The sequence below is a fragment of the Harpia harpyja genome, chromosome 12, assembly GCF_026419915.1.
Source record: "Harpia harpyja isolate bHarHar1 chromosome 12, bHarHar1 primary haplotype, whole genome shotgun sequence".
Classification (NCBI taxonomy): Eukaryota; Metazoa; Chordata; class Aves; order Accipitriformes; family Accipitridae; genus Harpia; species Harpia harpyja.
In genome coordinates this window covers 44,844,191-44,862,819 of record NC_068951.1, presented here as the reverse complement: position 1 = coordinate 44,862,819, position 18,629 = coordinate 44,844,191, and the positions used below count along the sequence as shown (strand labels likewise).

The window sequence follows — 18,629 nt, the reverse complement described above, 5'->3', positions numbered from 1 at the left end:
AAAGAGTTTATAGGTGGTATCCTAGTCAGGTGTTCTGTGGGGAAGGGGGAAGACTGCACTGTGCAAGCTTCAGAGGACTTGGGAGGCAGTACAGCCAGCTCATGAAATAACACTCGCTACACGGAAATCTGTAGAAAAGTAGATTTTGATTGGCTTTTACAATAGTCAGGTAAGTCTTACTCATGTTAAAATTATTTCTGTTCAGGATTTTTTAAGGAGATTGACTGTTCTTCATAGTAGCTAAAGCTATTACAGATATTAACCAGTGAGATTCATGTAATCCAACCACTTTGTGGCTACAACTCCATCAGCACTGTGGAAGGAGAGAACAAGTGCACAGCAAACTGTATGTGGTTGATGTCAGGAAGTGATCAAACCAGCACAAAAGCAATCCAAGCTGAGGTTATAGTCTTCAATAAAAAAAAATTTAAAATTCCCCAGGTTGATTGTGATATGGTTAAATGAGGTAGAATCTGCATTTAGCTCTTGGCACTCGAATACTTTCTCACTGACGAGCGTCTTGTGTGCTAATCAGCTGCTGCCGAGAGATGTTACTGCATGCAGTTCAGGTGCTGCTGTCACATCAGGACTGAGGAGGTTCACTGCGGTATCTTACAGGCCCAAAAGAGACGTGTTACCGTTCTTGGATTTTTTAATTATTTTAGATGATGTAAAGAGCAGGATTGTTCATGAGGCAGGGGACGGTTACACTGAACCCTTCATACATCCGTCAGACTTTCTGTAATGGACGAAGAGACCGCTCCCTTCCAACAGCCCTGGCTTCAGCCATGCCGTCTCTGGTCCGCTCCAGCGGCATCAGGCAGTGCTGGGCGCTGCGGCTGTGGGACAAGCTGGGACTGTAGGGACAGTGCCATTTCTTCCAGGAGACAGATAGGTCCCCAATTTCCAAATTTAAGGGGAAAGGCTGCATTGCATGTATTTTGACCCCTCAGTCCTGACATTAATCTCTCTCTTAGGAAGAAAATAAGAAACGCTGAGCTTTAGTTACTGGCTTAGTCTTCTAAAGATTTATTTGACCAGTCCAATCTGTGATTCATTAATGTAAAATGTGTGGGTGACCACTTCCTACCATTGTGAAGGCATTTTTCCCTTATGTACAGAAGGTTGCTTCTTAGACCCATCTGCTGAATTGAGAAATCAGAATTCTAAATTTATATGCAAATTGAGACAATTGTTTTCTAGTGAGAAGTCTTTAAAAAATGCTTTTGTGACGATAGGAAAATTATACCAAATTATACACACGGTCTGTACACTTTTGCTAAACAGCACTAAACAGAGGTTACTCTCGTTTAAAAATGAGAACAAAGTTGTTCTGGATGTTATCATCCCAAGGTTCTGCAAAAAAGACTGTCTGAAACAGAGCTGTATTATTAAAAATACTTCACTACTTGTTTCATCATTGAATATTTATTAAAAAAATACTAAATAGTCAAACATATTAAGAAGGTAATCTGCATCACAGTAAAATCTGCTCTTTGGTTCTCAGATACTCTTGCTTTATGTGATCCATGCTCATGATAGTCATACAAAGTGGACAATGTTAAACTAATACGAAGAAGTCTATCCTTTACTGGAGATCTCTAGGTACATTTCCAGAAAGTAATTTTATTTGATACTCTAAATGTTTGCTGGCAGAGCAAAAGTGCCTTAACTTTGTTTTAATTTAAATGCATTTAATCACTGAAAGAACCAATGTTAGGTAATAATGCTAGATCTAATTTTCCCCAAGTTCTTCCTCACTTTTTTTGCATGGTCATTGCAGATTGAATGCTGTAAATGTATTTAGGCACTTAGACGCCTATGGCTGCCTTTGATTAAACTTACTCCAAGAATGAACTCAGTCCAGCTGTAGACTTTGTTAACAGTCATTCATGCTGTATTTCTTACTTCAAATGACGTGAACATATGTTACTGTGAAATCGCTGCCAAGATGGTTCTTCGCTGTGCACTTGTACGCGCCAGAATCTGAGGGTTGGGGATTCTGGATGACTAATGTCCCCGGGGGGTGAAGCAGTTCACTCCCAGCTGCTCGGCTTTGGTGACCTGTAGGGAGTACTGAGTGGTCAGGTAATTCCCAGGTAATTTCTGGTTTTGGTATTCCCAGTGCTATGCAGTGGAGCTGAAGTGCTGCACCAGGCATCGTGTGTATGGTCTGCGGTGGTCTGTTCGTAATCCTCGGGGGATAGGCTACAATAACAACAGGAACAGTTATGGAGGAGTCTCCAGCATTGTTGTGGGCCTTACACACGTAATTTCCTCTGTCGTGAATGGTGGCTTCTCGTATAACCAAAGTACCGTTTTCCAGCAGAATGTATTTCCAGTTGATCTGCGGTCGATCCAGCACGTAGCCACCTGGCAGAGTCCACACTGTATTTGGTTTGGGACTCCCATCAGACAGGCAGTGAAGCGATAATGACTCCCCGCTAATGCCCTTCACTGGCCCCGTTGGATGAGTGAGAATATTGGGCTTCTGGCCAACCTCCAAGATGATCAGCTTTTCAATGTAGCCAACTTTGTTCCTAGCAGCACAGCGATACTTTCCTGCTTTGCCTCCATCAGGATTATAGATGGTAAGGGTACCGTTGCTTCCTGTGAGAAACTGGGAAGTCTTGATGCCACTGGAAAACCATGTGCCATTAGGCAACATCCAGCTGATGTCAGGTGGAGGGTTTCCATCCACAGAACAATTCAAGGTGGTGGTTTTCCCAGGCTTGGCTGTTATTTTTTCATTGAATGGATTTTTAAATATCGGTCGCCTTAGCATTTCTAATACCTCCAGCTGCACCACCAACATACTCTCTCCCCCATCATTACGTGCCACACAGATAAACTCTGCTGTGTCAGAAGGCCTTATATTCCGAATCTCAAGTGTCCCATTTTTGTGTACTACAATCCTGCTCCCGTAATATGGAGCTGTTAGGAAAATATTATCAGGCATGATCCACATAATCTGAGGGGGAGGTGTCCCTTCTGCCCTACAGTCAATTTGTTTCTTTGAATGCCTCACTGCTGTCACTTTCATGATTGTTTTGTTCGCATATAAACCATTTATGATAGGTGGTTTAGCAACAACATCCAGTTTATACAATTTTGTATCATCCCCTCCAGGATTACGAGCAACACACATATACTCCCCAGCATCTAACAGTTTGACTTGACTGACTGATAGAGAACCATTGGCGTGCAGGAAGTGTCTGGCTGTTGACGAGGAGATCATGTCACTGGAAGGTAGCAACCAGAATATTTTTGGCTTGGGTTCTCCAACAGCTTCACAGTCCAGTAATGCTGTACCTCCAGCTTTCACTTTAACGTATGTCTTGTAATTGTGCTTTATCTGAGGGGCTGCCATGACGACTGTGATGCGTATCTTCATTTCATCTCTTCCCAGTGTGTTTTCAGCGTAGCAGGTATAATCTCCTCCTTCTGTTACTCCCACTTTGTTGAGATACAGAGTTCCATTGTCAAAGAGGATGTATCTGCGAGACCTGTGTCCACTGTCATCTGCCAGCATCGCATTATTGATCACCGTACCATCTGGCAAGCTCCAGGATATTTCTGGTGCAGGTGACCCAGACGCCTTGCAGTCCACTCTGAAATCTTTTCCGTATGGCACCAGTTTCTTGAAATGCTGTTTCTGGTCAATCTTGGCTGGTTTCATTGTGATGCTGACTTTCATCAGTATCAGATCATCTCCAATTTTGTTTCTTGCAACACACAAATAGTCACCTGCATCCTTTTCAGTAACTGCCTCAATAACCAAGGATCCGTTAGGGTAGACATGGATTCGACTTCCCATTCTGTTGGCAGGGGAGGGAGAAAGAGGAAAAGAATTATGGAACAGAATGCTGGATGTGAATACTGAGTATTGAAAGTGACGGACAGTATTAACAACACGATGCGATACAGAAGTTCTCTCCAAAGGCACCGTGTCCACATCACTCGCCTACCCAGTGGGTTATAACTGATGTGTTGCCACTTTTGTTGTTATGTGGATGTGCACGTGCTCGCTGACTCTGTCGGTGCACAAAGCTGCCTCTGCCTTGCTGAAAACTGTTCTGTGAACAAATGAGCCTGTTGAACCTTATGTCCCTCATCCCGCTAGCATCTCCTCCTCTCCCTCATGCTCCTCCTTGCCGATAACCCGTGGCACTTGCCCCTGGCCAGGGGTAGCTGGCAGTGCTGCTACATGTTGTCCAGAACAACACTTGGCACCAAGTGATTACTCTCTAGCTGCCTTTCCTGCAGCAGGGCACAGACCTGGATCTCCCTCCTCAGCCCAGCTGTGAGTTCTCATGAGCTTGCTAGGAACATCCTGATCTGGGACTGTCTCTCCCAAAGCGAAGGTGAAGTGTTACTGGTGGGGGGAGACCCTCAAAGGTAGACTCGGCAGAGACTACCGAAGCCTCTTCCTCCTCAGTTCTACTTCACAAATCTCTTATAACTTTTCCTCCTATAAAATGACAAAATTCAGCCAATGCATGATTAACGTCAGTTTCTTAATTCAAATACGACTTGTATCCATTTTGGTAAGACCTCACCCACTTGTGACAATTGATGTGATGGGTTAGTAGATGTATAATAACAAGCCATCATCACAGATGTTTCACCACTGTTAAACATTTAAAAGTGTATTTAGTTTACAATGTTTTGTTTTAGTGATGTAACAGTCTCTTATGCAAGCACCAGAGAAGACAGCGTTTGAAGTTTCAAAGAGGTGGGGGAAAAAAAAAGACTACTACCTGTGCCACTGGTCAACAACTGCCTTGGAGGGTAACCTCCAGATGATCCTGGGCTTTGGCTCCCCAGTTGCTGTGCAGTTCAGAAGCAACTTATCCCCAAAATTCAACTGAGTCATTTCTTGAGAGGCGGTAGCTATTTTTGGAAGCGTATCTCTGTGTTCCACCACGAGGCTCACCACCCTCCTTTCCGAGCCAGTCGAGCTTGTGGCTATGCACTCGTAATTCCCGCTGTCAGCAGGGGCGATGTTGCTGAGGTGGAGGGTACCGTTGGAGAACAGGAACAGCTTTGCGTTTACAAACTGCAGAGGTTTCACCACTGTGCCATCAAAGAGGACCCAGTGGACAGTGGGCTGAGGATTCCCTTTCACGGTGCAAGGGAGCTTCAGGTTTTCCCCCGTCAATCCTTCAACACGTTGCCTCTTCTCTTCCAGAATAGTGGGAGGTGCCGCAATGACCTGCAGTTTTACAACCAGCGTGTCAGTGCCCGCTGGGTTTTTAGCCATGCACGTGTAGAGGCCCCTGTCGTAAACAGTGACTTCCTTGATAATTAGAGTGCCGTCTGGTTCCACATGAACTTTGTTATTTCCTGCGGAAGAGTCGGAGATGTGTGTTTTATTTGCTAGAACCCACGAGATGGTGGGAGGAGGCCTGCCCTCAGCTCTGCACTTCACTGCCACGGGCTTTCCGGAGTGAGCGGTGAGGAGCTGCCACCTTCCACCAGTGATGCGGGGTGGGTAGGCCACTACCGACAAGGTGACCAGGAGCCGTGCTGTGCCATGCGGGTTGGCCGCGGTGCACAGGTACTGCCCACGGTCCTCCAAGCTTGCCCGGGTGATGGAGAGCGTGCCGTTGGCAAACACCATCCATCTGCTGTCACCTCGGCCTCCTAGAGCATCGGTCCCTACAGAAGCAAGGGGACAACAGCACAGCATGTCAGAATCTCTCTCTTCTGTTTCTTTTTACTCAGTCCCTGAAAACACTTTCCCTGTCCTGATCTACTTTGCCCAAATAACCAAGACGCTAGTGTAAGAGAGAAATAACAGTACTTTGCATATACAGTGACAAAGCTTTAAAGTAAAAACAAAGCTTAGTCCTCACTAGAGACAAAGTTTGGATAAAGCAGATGGGGCTTTGCATATTCAGAAATATTTTGGCATAGCTTTGATTTGATGGTTTGTTACCACAGACAGATTTTTCTTTTCACTCGTCTCACTGTTCTGAAATAGCAGGTAACATACAATAAATATTGAAATCTTCCCACAATAAGCACAGAATTATCGTTAAATATAGATCATGTATTTCTTTTTATTATTATTTCCCTAGAGAACAGTTTCATAATTAGCAGTAAGACACTCCAAGTGTGCTGGGATATCTTTCTTTTTCACAGTTTCCAAGCTCAGCTTTTCACTAGTATTTCACGGTACTACTAAATGAAGCAATACTTGAGTTCGGCACACAAAACATCTGCCAAATGACAAGACTATAATGGAAGGTAAATTCTAGAGAGGTTTATCAAGCTTACCTGACAATATCTTGGTCCACTGTATTGTTGGACGAGGGTTACCAGTAGCTTCACAAGGAATAAAAGCATCTGAATTAGCTAGCACGGTAAAAGCAGCTAATCTTCCTCCAATTATTCTGGGCTTTGCAAAATGATTTCTACTTAAAGACTCCAAGGCTACAGGATTGGTGGTGATAGTTTCTTGACCTTGTCTCTTTTCAGACCAGCCTTTGACAGAACTGTCCTTGTCCCTTCCCCACAGAGGAGCACGCGGAGTCACAATCTGTGATGACTTCAGTGTGGTCAGTGTATTGACAGTTAATGTGTTGCCTCTCTCTGTGACTTCAGCAAAGGGCTTCTGCCAGAATTTGATTCCTGCCCCCAGAGGCGAGGTGGTTCTCGCAGTACGTGCAGGCGGCACGGCTGCTGTTGGGGCTGGCAGTGGGGTGGGATGCTGAGTGCTGCGAGGAGTGATGTCTGTGTTTGCAGCAGGAGCACTTGACTCGGTTCTGGCTGGGACTGTAGGCTGGGCTACGTGGTTTTCTTGGATAACCCTCTGTTCCGTTTTCAGGCGTGAGTTTTCACCTGCCGTTGCGGTGGTGGCTTTGGTTTGCTGAGCCGGTTCTGACCCAGACGTTGCACAGACTGTGGCAGGTCGTGCGCTTGTGGTGCTGGAAGGTTGGATTGGCATGGCGGGGCTCTGAGCAGTACGACTGTCGGGTGGTAACGTGGCTGACTGGATGTTCCTCCGTGTGACAGGGGTCCCTGATGTCTGTGTGGCTGCTGTGGGCACGTGCTGAGGTACCGCTGGTGCGTTAAGGATCCACAGTGCTGGCACTTCTGTCACCGAGACTGCGCTTGCACTCTCAGAGAGAGGTTTTGCAAGCATAAAACTTGTAGGCGTAGTTCCCGATTTAACTGTTGTCATGACAGGCATGGCTGTATTCACTGAGGGAATCGCTGCAATGCTGCGGTCGGCAGTCAGGCTTTGTGAAGTAGGTGTTTTAGGGGGCCTCTTCCTTCTCTGACCTCTCTTTCTTCCCACTCTGAATATTTTACTTTTGGTGTCACTTTGAGGAGTACTAATAGGTGTAACTGTTGGCTTCAGACTTGTTACATCCATTTCTTCAGTTGCACTAGTTGCAAGATTAGAGTAAGAATGCGGTTTTGCAGTGGGAAGATGTTCTTCTGACTTACCATTGCCATAATGAATGGGTTTGTTTAAAGACAGGAAACCACTGCTGTGATTCCCACCTGTTGAAATAGGTGTACAGTGCAAAGGAGATATTTTGGACGTAGATAATGCTGCCATAGTTTTAGGAAGCATGGTCGATACCTCTGTTGATGGAAATCTATCTGTCCGTTGTTTTGGTAGCTTCTTCAGAACCACTTTTTGTGTACCATTTCCAAAGAGATGTTCCCAAGTAATTTTTCCTCTTTGGGAATTTTTTGGTGAGGTTCTAGGCTTAATGCTGGGTGAGACCGATTCAAGGATGGAAGATGTCTTAGTGCTTATGGTATGTGTAATTTCTGTAGCAATATGAGCTGTGTGGATTCCCATTGTTGGTAGTCTGATGCTAAAAGGTTGGATATCAGCATTTGTCTGAAATGGAGCACTGCTCTCTAATTTCCATTGAGGATTGTCTTGGGTGCCCTTTGTAATGAAAGGTGTGACTGTTGTTGTAGCTTTTTGCCTTGCACTAGGTTCACTTTCCTCTTCCCTGAGGAATGCTGTCTTTTGATGAGTACCCACTGGGTGCTCCAATGGCATATTCATGGTAGAGGGGGAGGACAGAGGTGCTTCTGGGCTAAGTGGGTTGATGGAGCTGCTTGAATTATTTAAGGTTGGTAAATTTGATACATATTTCATATTCAGTTGAACATCTGCAGTCACAGTTGTACTTCCTCTTACAGATCCTGGCCTCCCAAAACTGTATCTGTGCTCTTTCATACTTGGAATACGTCCTGGTCTAACAATTTGTCTCCTACCAGAAATTTTCCTTCGTCTTCCATATTGCTGCTGGGCCTGGGGTGTGTGAGTTGTAACGTCCTGAATAATCTGAATTTGCTGATGAGTAATGATAGTTGAAGCCAATGGTGGCTTAGGAGTTACTTGTTTCTGAGTACTATGAAAATAAATGTGACCAAATTCAGGACTTGGTTCACTGACAGTCACTACAGATATCTGGTGATCTGTTTTGGTGGAAATCTTATCAATAGACTCAGTAAAAACATGTAGCTTGTCTGTTGCATTTTGGGAAGTTACAGACTTGCTGGTGTCTGTAACATCTGTCATGGGTGTCATAGATACAGATTTTAAATGCTGGTTATTACTTTGCCCAGAATATACTGACCTTTGCCCAGTAGGGAAGAGTGTAGATGTTCTACTTGCTCCATTTGATATAGCTGATTGTTTAATACCATTTGCTGATATTTGACTTAAATCAGATCTTTCCCATGAGTTTGTAGGTGTTAGATATGTTTGTCGCCTTCTGCTGTCAGACGACGCAGACTGTGAGAAAGGAGAGGGTAGGGGAGTTACTGCCTCTGCAACCAGGAGAGAGGTTGTCCTAGCAGGAGTGTTACTTGCAGTTGTCTCAGGCCCTGCAGTTATCACGCTTTCCATTGCTCTCCCCAGAGTAGATACAGTGGCTGTCTCTGTTAGTGGCATCGTGAATTCTTCTTCTGGAGATACAAGATCACCAGATGTTTCCTCCTCATGCTCAGGTACTTCTGAGAACTTACGGACTTGAATAGGTGGTTTTGTTGCAACTTCTCCTCGTTTTTCTATCAATATCGAGTTCCTCTTTGTTTTTTCCAACAAGGCTGCCCAGCGCTGTGGATCGACTCTCCTGGCTGAGGAAACAAACTGTCTTCTGTGTCCTCTAAACTGCCTGCTTATTTTGTCCCTGTAGTGCCTGTAAGTCATCTTCCCGTAGCTGTTCCTTTTGTGTGCACTCTGTGCGACCCGATTTCTGGATGCCGAGGCAGCAGATTCCTGATTAGCTGTCAGGGTAGCCAGAGTAGCTAAAGGCTGTTTCTGTGTTGTAGCAGAGGCCAGCATTGCATTACCAGAGCCATCACCCTCCTCCCATTCTCCCACATCTACATGCTTTTTCTTTAGAGTGGTTTTGGCCTTTCTAACTAGCACTTGGAAAACCAAAAGATCAACACCATACTGGTTGGCTGCAACACATTGAAAGTAGCCACTGTCTCGCTCTGTTACTCCTTGTATTCTCAAGGTACCATTGTCAAAAATATGTTTGTTTCTTACAGAATGATGAAGAATTGCATGCTCAGGTAACACCCAACTAATGGCAGCATCTGGAACAGCCGTGGATGTACAGGGAAGGTAAAGTGTGCTGCCAACAAATGTAGAACGTTGGGCTCCATTTACACTGTTGTGTTCCACGTAGGGATCGACCACAGTAATCCTAAATGTGAGAGTATCTGCATCGTTGTAATTTGTGCCTATGCAGTGGTAAAGCCCAGTGTCAAAAGTATCAGCTGTCCGTAACGTGAATGTTCCAGTTTTAACTACTATGATTCTTCCATCCTCACTGATATAAGGAGCTCTAACTTTGCTCCCATCGGCCAATATCCACTCTATTGCAGGAGCTGGTTCTCCAATTGCTTGGCACTCTAGTTCTACGGTCCCCCCGACTAAAACAGTGTGCTCTGTTTGTGTTTTGTTGTCCCTGGAGATGATGGTCCAGTTATTTCTCACCTGTTTTTTGTCAGTACTGGGCAAAATAATCTGAGCATCCGTAAAGTACTGGATGTGCAATGTGTTAAGTGTGGTTGCTGTCCTGTCTAGCTGTAATGCCACTTTGCTTTGCATTAACCACGACGGTTCAGCTCTCAGTTCAGTCTCTATATTGGTAAAAATTTCATCTTTTTCAGAGTAGATTTGTTTATATTTGTAACTAATAAAAGGCATGTTAGTTGCTAGGACATTCCTTTCCAGTTTTAAGGGGGAATTACTGTACAGTGCCAGTATGCTCCACAGCTGCTGAATATGTTCATAATCAATGCCACACACAAGAAATGCCGAGAATGATGTTTTGAGTACTGTACTGTTGCCATCTTTGTTGAATGAGATGGGAGACATTTCTTTAGGTTTTTGGATGGTGCAAACCAAGTTACCTCGACTTCCTGCTTGGTCAGTCATGTTCAAAACCATGGATCCTATAGGAGCTATGAAGTCCTTGGGAGATACGGAACTGAAATCCCCATCATCTGGCACTGTGAGGTTTTTAAATTTCAGGGAGTCATGTATGGCTGGCTTAGTGCAGGTTAAAGATGCAGAAGGAATATCCAGAAAGCTTTTCCCGTTATGATTTTTGGGACTAGTACAAACTGGGCATTGCTGACCACCGGAACTTCTGTCTTTTTTGCACTTTATAACATCTGAAGGGAAGAAAAATGCAGTAAGCTTTTGTGATACAATTTTTAGTATTAAAAAAGACATATAGCTACCAGCAAGTTGTCTCTTGAATAACATATTAACAAAGTTTATCTTAAAGTAACCTATGAAAAGCTAAATTACCCTAAGAAAAACTATGAATTTTCTCTGATGAAACTGCTCAAGGACTGTTGCAGCTCAGTGTGGTGCCCTTCCATCCCAGTGGTTTTACACCGTGCCAGGAGGGCTCTGCTGTGGTACATGGCCTTAGCTTTGTCCTGAGAGACACAGGCTCTAGCAGTCTGGGGCTAACATTACGCTATCATGTGCAACCTCTACTCAGGGCAGCAACAGAGAAAGTCCTCAAGTCCCGTTCCTTATTTCTTTTTCAAAGAATCGAGTACAATGTGGCCTTCGCTCTTGCCAGTTACATAAAAATTAGCTTCCTTGTTCCCTGTGGATTCTCCTGGTGCACAGAAGCTTCAGACTGGCCAAGGAAAATGTTCCGTTAAGGAAAGCTGCACTTGGGAATGGGTTAAGACCACTAGATTAATTTAATCTGGGAAACTGAATGGTATTAATCTGTTTATCCCAATTACATGCACCTACAAAACCCCTGTCTTCCAGTCTTTTCTGGGATAATAAATAAATAAATAAAGAACAATTACCTTTATCAGAAAGAATAAGATGCTATAACATGATTAAAAAGCATAAACAAAGCCTTCGGCTCACCTGGTCTCTCTTTTGCCCATTCTGCAAACCACTGTAGACTGCAATCACAGGACCATGGGTTTCCATGAAGGTAAATGCTCTCCAGCTCAGACGTGTAGGAAAACAGTTCTTGTGGTAGTGAAGTCAACACGTTGTCAGACAAATATATGTGCTTCACGAAGGATATTTTAAATATTCGGCTATAGCGCAAGGTGACAAAAGTATCTGGATGAAGCTGCTTAAGTAGATTTCCTTCCAAGTGGACCAACCTCAGTGATGTGAGTCCATAGAAAACATTGGGATTTATAAATTCAATTTTATTGTGGTCCATATGCAACCGTACCAAGCTCTTCAGACCATAAAAAACATCCTGCTGAAGTACTCTGACCTTGTTATAACTCATTTTTAAGACCTGTTGATGAAAAAGTAACAAGTGTATAATATTAACCCATGTTATATTGTTATAAGACTCCTAACAAATTTTGATTGATGGTTACTCTGTGAAGTGAAAGTACTTCACCAGATCAGTAATGCGAGTGATTGAAAAAAACTTAGTAGGATGAATTATTTTTAAATGCAATGTTAGTTGCAGGACTACAAGGATGCTTTCTTGTTCCAACAGTCCATCAGGGTGACACTTCTGCAGACACATTTACAAAACGCAGTGATTAAAAATAAAATAAAGCAATGCTTATTTCTCACTCAAAAAGATCTCAATTAAACCACACTTATGAAAAGGGTAAGCAGAATTTGACCGTAAATTGTGGTAGTGATTTTCGTTCCAGCCAGTGTTACAACTATAAAAATGCATGCAACGGTCTATTTTGTTTGATGTTTAACCAACAGAACTGCTAAGTGTGTTCCCAGTTTCAGGATTTGGGTCATGTGAGATGCGTACTTGCCAAACCTCAACTCTCAGGTGCCATTTTGTTGCTGACAGGTTAAAAGTCAAATTCGTAACTATGAGATGAACAAATGTGGCATATTGCTAAAGTATTAAATATGGTACCCAAGACACCCTTTTTGTTGTTACTTTTCCTGTTAGAATTATACTGTTATGGTCATGAATTCTGTATTTTGAATATTAATGAGGAAAAATAGTACAAAACCACAATAACATGCAAGTTTATTTTATTTGCCAAATATAATTCCATTAAAACTATCTGTATGTGTTGCCATCCTGCTTGTTGATAAGGGAGGAAAAGCCTATAGGACTCCATAAAGCTTATTTTATTAAGTCACTTGCAAGGAGTTAACAAGCAAGCTTTCAGGCACAGAACTACCCTTTATGAGGGTTAATGAAACCTGAAGATCTGTATGCTCCAAAGCTTGTCTGGTTTCTGCCTTTCCCCTCCCGTCCCCAGCGCCCTAATCCTCTAAAACCAGCAACTGAGCCAATGCCATGTTTTCTGTCTGAACAGTTCAGGTTTCTCATGTTCTTAGTTCATCACAGCTACAACATTATTATTTCTCTGTAGCAGTTAATAACAGCTCTAGGTGGAAATTTAACTGGAGAATAAGTGCTACCTGTACATCAAATTACTTGGGAATGGTTGTTCCTAAATAATCATGTAAGTACTTCGTTATGTATTGAATATCTGCATGGCACAGTGAGATACGGAGATAGCTCCAGAATCCCTGTATGACACTGTACATTTACTATGTAAATAATAGTATAATACTTTTTACAATGTATGTAAATATACATAGTATTTTATAAATAGGTAATATTTCAGTTAAAGAACAAAACAGGCATCAAACACTACATTTTAAAATTCCACAAATATATATAAAATTATAAAACCAACGAACTGTAGTTTTTTTAAAGCATTAAAATGTTTATATGTAACATGTTCAGTTTCTGTTCAGTAGGAGCATTTTTTTTAATGAAGGATAGAAAGAGACAGGACTATACTGTACTGAAGGGAAAGGCAAATCTGGATGGAAAACAATCCTCAAAAAAAAAAATACAGAAATTGACTAACAAATTAACTGAAGACAAGTTTCCTACCACAGATGCAGTACTTGGAGCTCTGCAGCCTTTCTCTCTCGTGTGAAAGAGAGTTTCAGCTGCAGTTGCCCATTAAGATATTGCTGACAGATATCTACCAATATGTTCATCATGCTCTTTAACCTGTACCTGAATGCCCACCTGCGAAGGAAAGACATTTCCCATTAGGATACTGGATCTTGAAGGCCCTCGTCTTTCACGTGGATACAATAAGAAACAGGAAACCAAAATGGTACAGACCACTGGTCTGCTTCCATTTATCAGTGTAACTGCAGATTGCTTAAAAGTCATAACAAAAATTAAGATTAAGTCATCTCCTAATTAAGATTAGGTCATTTAGTTCTTACCTGTAATGAACATAAATCACTGAACACCTTATCAGGGATTGTATTTATCTCATTGCTGTGCAGCATCAGTAACTCCAGTTTCTCCAGGCCAGAAAAATCTGTTTCCGTCAGTTTAAGCAAGCTGTTGTAACTGTAACAAACATTTCATCCCAGACCTGGGTTTAGTCAGACAGCTAAACTTCACAAGTTTTACAACAAACAAACAAAACCAAAACAAAAGAACAAGTCTTTGGAAATGCATAAAGGTAGATAGCACTTCTGGTTGCTAAGATGAAATTTTAAGTCATTCCTTCACGTTAGCCCAAAATTTGGTAACTTTTCCAGGGCAGCCTTTTGAAGAGTGTATTCACAGTGGATAGGGAAAGTAACTGCAAAAATGTGCAGACAAGAATGCCAGGTTTGGGCTTCAGTGCAGAAGAGCAAGGAGCTCCTGTAATGGCAGAGGTTGGTGATACGTTGCTGCCTCTTTCCATCGAGGGCTTTCCCGACACTGCAGTATCACGGAGGGTCCATGAACAAAAGAGAGCCTCCTTTGCTGCCCACTGAGAACTAGGTAAAACCAAGGGTACTGGGGTGAGCCCTTCCTCCTGGGACCTGAACAACGACGGCTGTGCCTAGCCTATGGTGCAGGTGGGTTCTGCAGAGTGTCTTGCAGTCCCTCCCTGGTCCTTGGCTGGACTATGCTGTCCGCCCTTTCCAGTTGTACCTCTTGAGTTTTAGTTCCACTCCACAGGTGTTCAATGGTGCACACTACTTGTTAATGCAGATGTAGCCTCAGCCTCCCCTGATTTCCATGAGCATACATACAGTATGGATAGTCTAGGCTGGATTTAAACAGGGAACCAAAAATGAAAGAGAGCACCCTTTATGTGACAGCTGCACTACTCTAGGAGGTTTGACCATCGGTCATCTCTAAGTCTGGCCAGCGCAGGTATTGACAGTGGCGATGCTACGCTATCCCAGAATTAGTAGGTGGTGTGTAAGCCTTGCAAACACTGAGTACCTACTCTGCGATGCCTTTGACTTCGTGACTGCTATCACACTTGCATGACCTGATTAGCTAATGCAGGGAGTCTTCTCATGGTGCAGTCACACCTCCTACGCCCTGTGGTGACAAGTTGGATTAATTCACCAGTCAGATAGATGGCCTTTCTGTAGTGGTAATTGATGTATTTCAAACACATGTCCCACACCTCAGGTAACCCACAGTCCTCTAAAAGTACTGGTACTTAATTGTAAGACTCCATATACAGCACTTTGGGACAACATTGACAAAATCAATGGAAGGAAAGGGCAGACAGGAGCTGGGATCTGGATCTGTTGCCCGGAAGCAGAAGGCAGATGAGGGGGAAGACTTCAGTGAAAACTTCCTTTTATATTTTCTGCATACATATATCGATGATTCAAAGGTTATGCGTATCAAAACTGATGCAAGGATCAGTCAAATATTGCTGATGGGTCTTGTCATTTGATTGTATGACAAAGGACACTTGCTGGAAGCTGCGTTAATGGGCCAGCCAAGTCTGAGTATAATCCATTCCCTGTTCCTTTTAACCACTCACAGAACAGAACCATTTTGGAGGCTGAAATGCTCAGACGAGTATTATTTCCTATAAACTCGACAGATAAAAGCATAGATACTAGCATTGTGTGACATTCTAAAGTCACGGCAAAGTCTCTGAATATTTTAATACACATACTAATTTTCCAGCCCGCTGTCTGAGCTCTGAACTATCTTTTCCCGGAAAGAATTCTCTCTAGTTCAGACTCCTTCCGTGTTACAGATGCAAAATGTTTAGGTAATATAAAAGAATTCCCTTAAGTTCAAAACTTTCTGCAGTTCTCACATGCCCTGTGATACATCCCCCAAACTTCCACTTAGTGCTGGTGGTCTTAGGCTTTGCTAGCTGTGACTGCAACCGCTTCTGAACACTGCAGAACATTAAGCTCTTAATGTTTATTTATTGCTTTGGTTAGTTTTTAGCCCTAAATCTGGAAACTCTTCATTATTGCTTTGCAAAGTGTTGAAAGGTAACTGGTCAGAATATTTAAAATCTCATTAAACGTACCCCAGGTTGATGCGCTCCACATTTGGAGGGATGTGTGGTGGGATGGCTGTGAAGTACCGGAACGTGCAGTGCACCTCGGTGGGGACATAGCAGGCGCAGAGCCTGGGACAGGCGATGCCGCCGGGGAGGGCGGCCAGGCAGAGAGCGAGGAGGGTCCCCAGCCACGGGGGTCTGCCTCCACGGATTGCCTTCATCCTGCAGGAAAATACTACGCTACCGCCCTTCACAGCAAAAGCAAACGGGCAGATTCCTACAAGGAAAACAAAACACGCAAGCATTTATAGTGACATCCGTGCCGAGTTGCTCAGTTTTACGCTGTGAGAACAAGAACAACTTTGTAACTGGAAAGAAAAACCAACCCGCAAACCAGACCCAAAACTGTTGGTTTTCCCCTCAGTACTTGTATCTGTGTAATGTTCTAAAATGTTTGTCATTTTAAAGAAACAGCCCCACAATTTCTTCGTCTTAGTGCGATGCGCCCCGAGTTGTTGCTTACAGGTAAAGTTTTAATTTCTGAAGGAAGCAAACGTGGAAACTGTCGTCTTTGGCTGCCGTTACACCGCGACTCCGGTTATGCGGAGCGGCTATAAATCTGCTAGCAATTTATGCTCGGGAAGGAACACGTCAGCTCCTTCCTTGCCAGTAATTATCCCAAGCAAAATTAACTAATTTCAAAGCCCGCGCGCCGAGCCGCCCCGCGGTCCATTCTCCCCACCCCCCCACCCCCGCAGCCCTTCTCCCGGCCCGGCGGCCGCGGACCGCCGCCCGCCCGCCCGTCCGTCCGCCCGCCCGTCCCTCCGTCCGTCCCCACCTGCGCCCGGGAGCCGAGCCCGCCGGCACCTGGCCGCGGGGCCGCCCGGCGGCGGAGGCCGAGCCCCGCCCGCCCCTACCTGCGCGGCGGCGGCGGCGGCGGGTCCCGCCGGGCCGCGCTGGCGGCCGCAGTCCCCGGCGGGGCCGCTCCCTCGGGGCAGAGCCGAGCCGAGCCGGGCCGGGAGAATCCCGCCGCCGACCGCCGGCTCCTCCTCCCGGGAGGCGCCGCCGCGCTGGTGGGGGGCCGGGGAGGGGGCCGGGACCGCCAGCGGAGCCGCCCGCCCGCCCGCCCGTGTCCCCCGCAGCCGGCGGGGCTCGGCGCCCACCGCCGCCGCGTCCCGGGGCCGAGCGATCCGCGGTCGGGGATGCTGCGGGCCCGGCAGGGCAGCGCCGCTCCGCTGCCCCGCTCCCGGCGGGGGCCTCCGGTGCCGCGGCGAGGGCAAGCGCAAGGAAGCCGGCCGTCGTAGGTAAGGAGCGGAAGAGCTGAGGTTTGGCATCGGGGGGGAGATCCTGCGGGACCCCTCCAAAACCTGGCTGGCGACTCTTCAGAACGAGCGCTACGCTCGCTTTGGGGGGAGCGAGGTTTATCCTCCTCGGTAGATCAAGTCCATCAGGGCACAAACCTTGCTGGTGTTTGTGACGGCGATAAACCTGACGGGGGCAGATTTCTACTGACAGTATGAGTTGGAAGACGTTAGTAGATACCTTTAACACCCGACTACCTGGCTCTCCAATAGCCCTTGAACTGCTAAACTTTACAATTGTATTTTAACAGATGCTTTAATTAATGCCAAATTATTGTATCCTTATGCGGTCGGGGTTAGGAGTTAAACATGAACCTTCTAAGCCATAGGAAATTTCATCACTGCCTGCACAAAGTTAAAATGTAGGAGATTTGAGGAAAACCCTGGGAACGTTCAAGGCTGGGCTGGACGGGGCTCTGAGCAACCTGATCCAGTTGAAGATGTCCCTGCCTGTGGCAGGGGATGGGTGGACTAGATGACCTTCAGAGGTCCCTTCCAACGCAAACCATTCTATGATTCTGTGATTCTAAATGCATGGACGAAGCCCCATAGCTTCTTACTCCCCTCTCTGCCTCTTACTCAATAGTGTTATCTACCAACACCACCACGTGTACTAGCACTCCCGATTTTTGTCCAGCACCTGAGTTTTTCCCACTGAGGCCCAATGCACTTGACACTCCTTGTCTCTGATTCTTTTCAGTTTTGTATTCCTCAGAGATCAGTTGGATGGACATGCAGCAGATGAGTAATTGCGTTAACGGCCCAGCCACAAAATTCTATCTGTGCAGAGCAAACAGCAGCTGAGTTCAGATACTTTGGGTGAGACACACAGATTATTCAACTGTCACTTAGGTTTATGAGAGTTCTGATTGTGTTACACATTTGTGACTCCATTTCTATGTTCCAAATTAACAAAGAATCAGTATTGTTTCAGGAAACAAGCTCCTTAACAATGTTACATAAACCCCACATTCTTTTGCAGAAATACTCCTGTTTATCTGAAATGTGATGCCTCAGGAATCATTGGTGATCATATTTGATGTAGTTGCTAAACATCTTCCACCAAAAAAATGTATATATATGCCAAATACGGAGCAAAGTTACTACTCTCTGCATGATACTCTGGATAGGTTTGGGCAGACTAATAACCCGTTGCTGCTTTCTGATGGAAAAATGTTCGAGCTGTTGTGTCAGTCTCAAATAAATCTGCCTAAGCAATTTCTAATAATTTCTTGCTACTGGTTTGCATATTGTCTGCTGTCGATTTAAAAGATGAGAAGGCAACTGGCTTCAAGGTGTAGAGTGAAATGAGAGGAAACCAGTGTAATCCACATAACATAAACGATGCTGGATTGTGCTCTTGGTGCATAAGGAAGTCCACAAGGAAGTGGACAATGCCTGGCAACTGACTTCACATGAACCTTCACACAAGATTGTCATTTATGCCTGGAACTGAGTAGGAATTTTAAGCTAAAATGTTTTTTCTTTTTT

The 18,629-nt window shown here is 44.7% G+C and overlaps 1 protein-coding gene across 1 annotated transcript; it reads right to left on the bottom strand.

Moving 5' to 3' along the window:
• Nucleotides 1-1,028: 1,028 nt before the first annotated feature.
• Nucleotides 1,029-16,082, bottom strand: IGSF10 (immunoglobulin superfamily member 10). The gene is made up of 6 exons (XM_052804685.1): nt 15,805-16,082; nt 13,736-13,865; nt 11,399-11,789; nt 6,283-10,671; nt 4,761-5,661; nt 1,029-3,818 (listed from the first exon to the last, which is right to left on the bottom strand). The coding sequence occupies exons 1-6, from the start codon at nt 16,080-16,082 to the stop codon at nt 1,910-1,912; spliced, it is 7,998 nt and encodes a 2,665-aa protein (XP_052660645.1). The 3' UTR covers nt 1,029-1,909.
• Nucleotides 16,083-18,629: the final 2,547 nt, after the last annotated feature.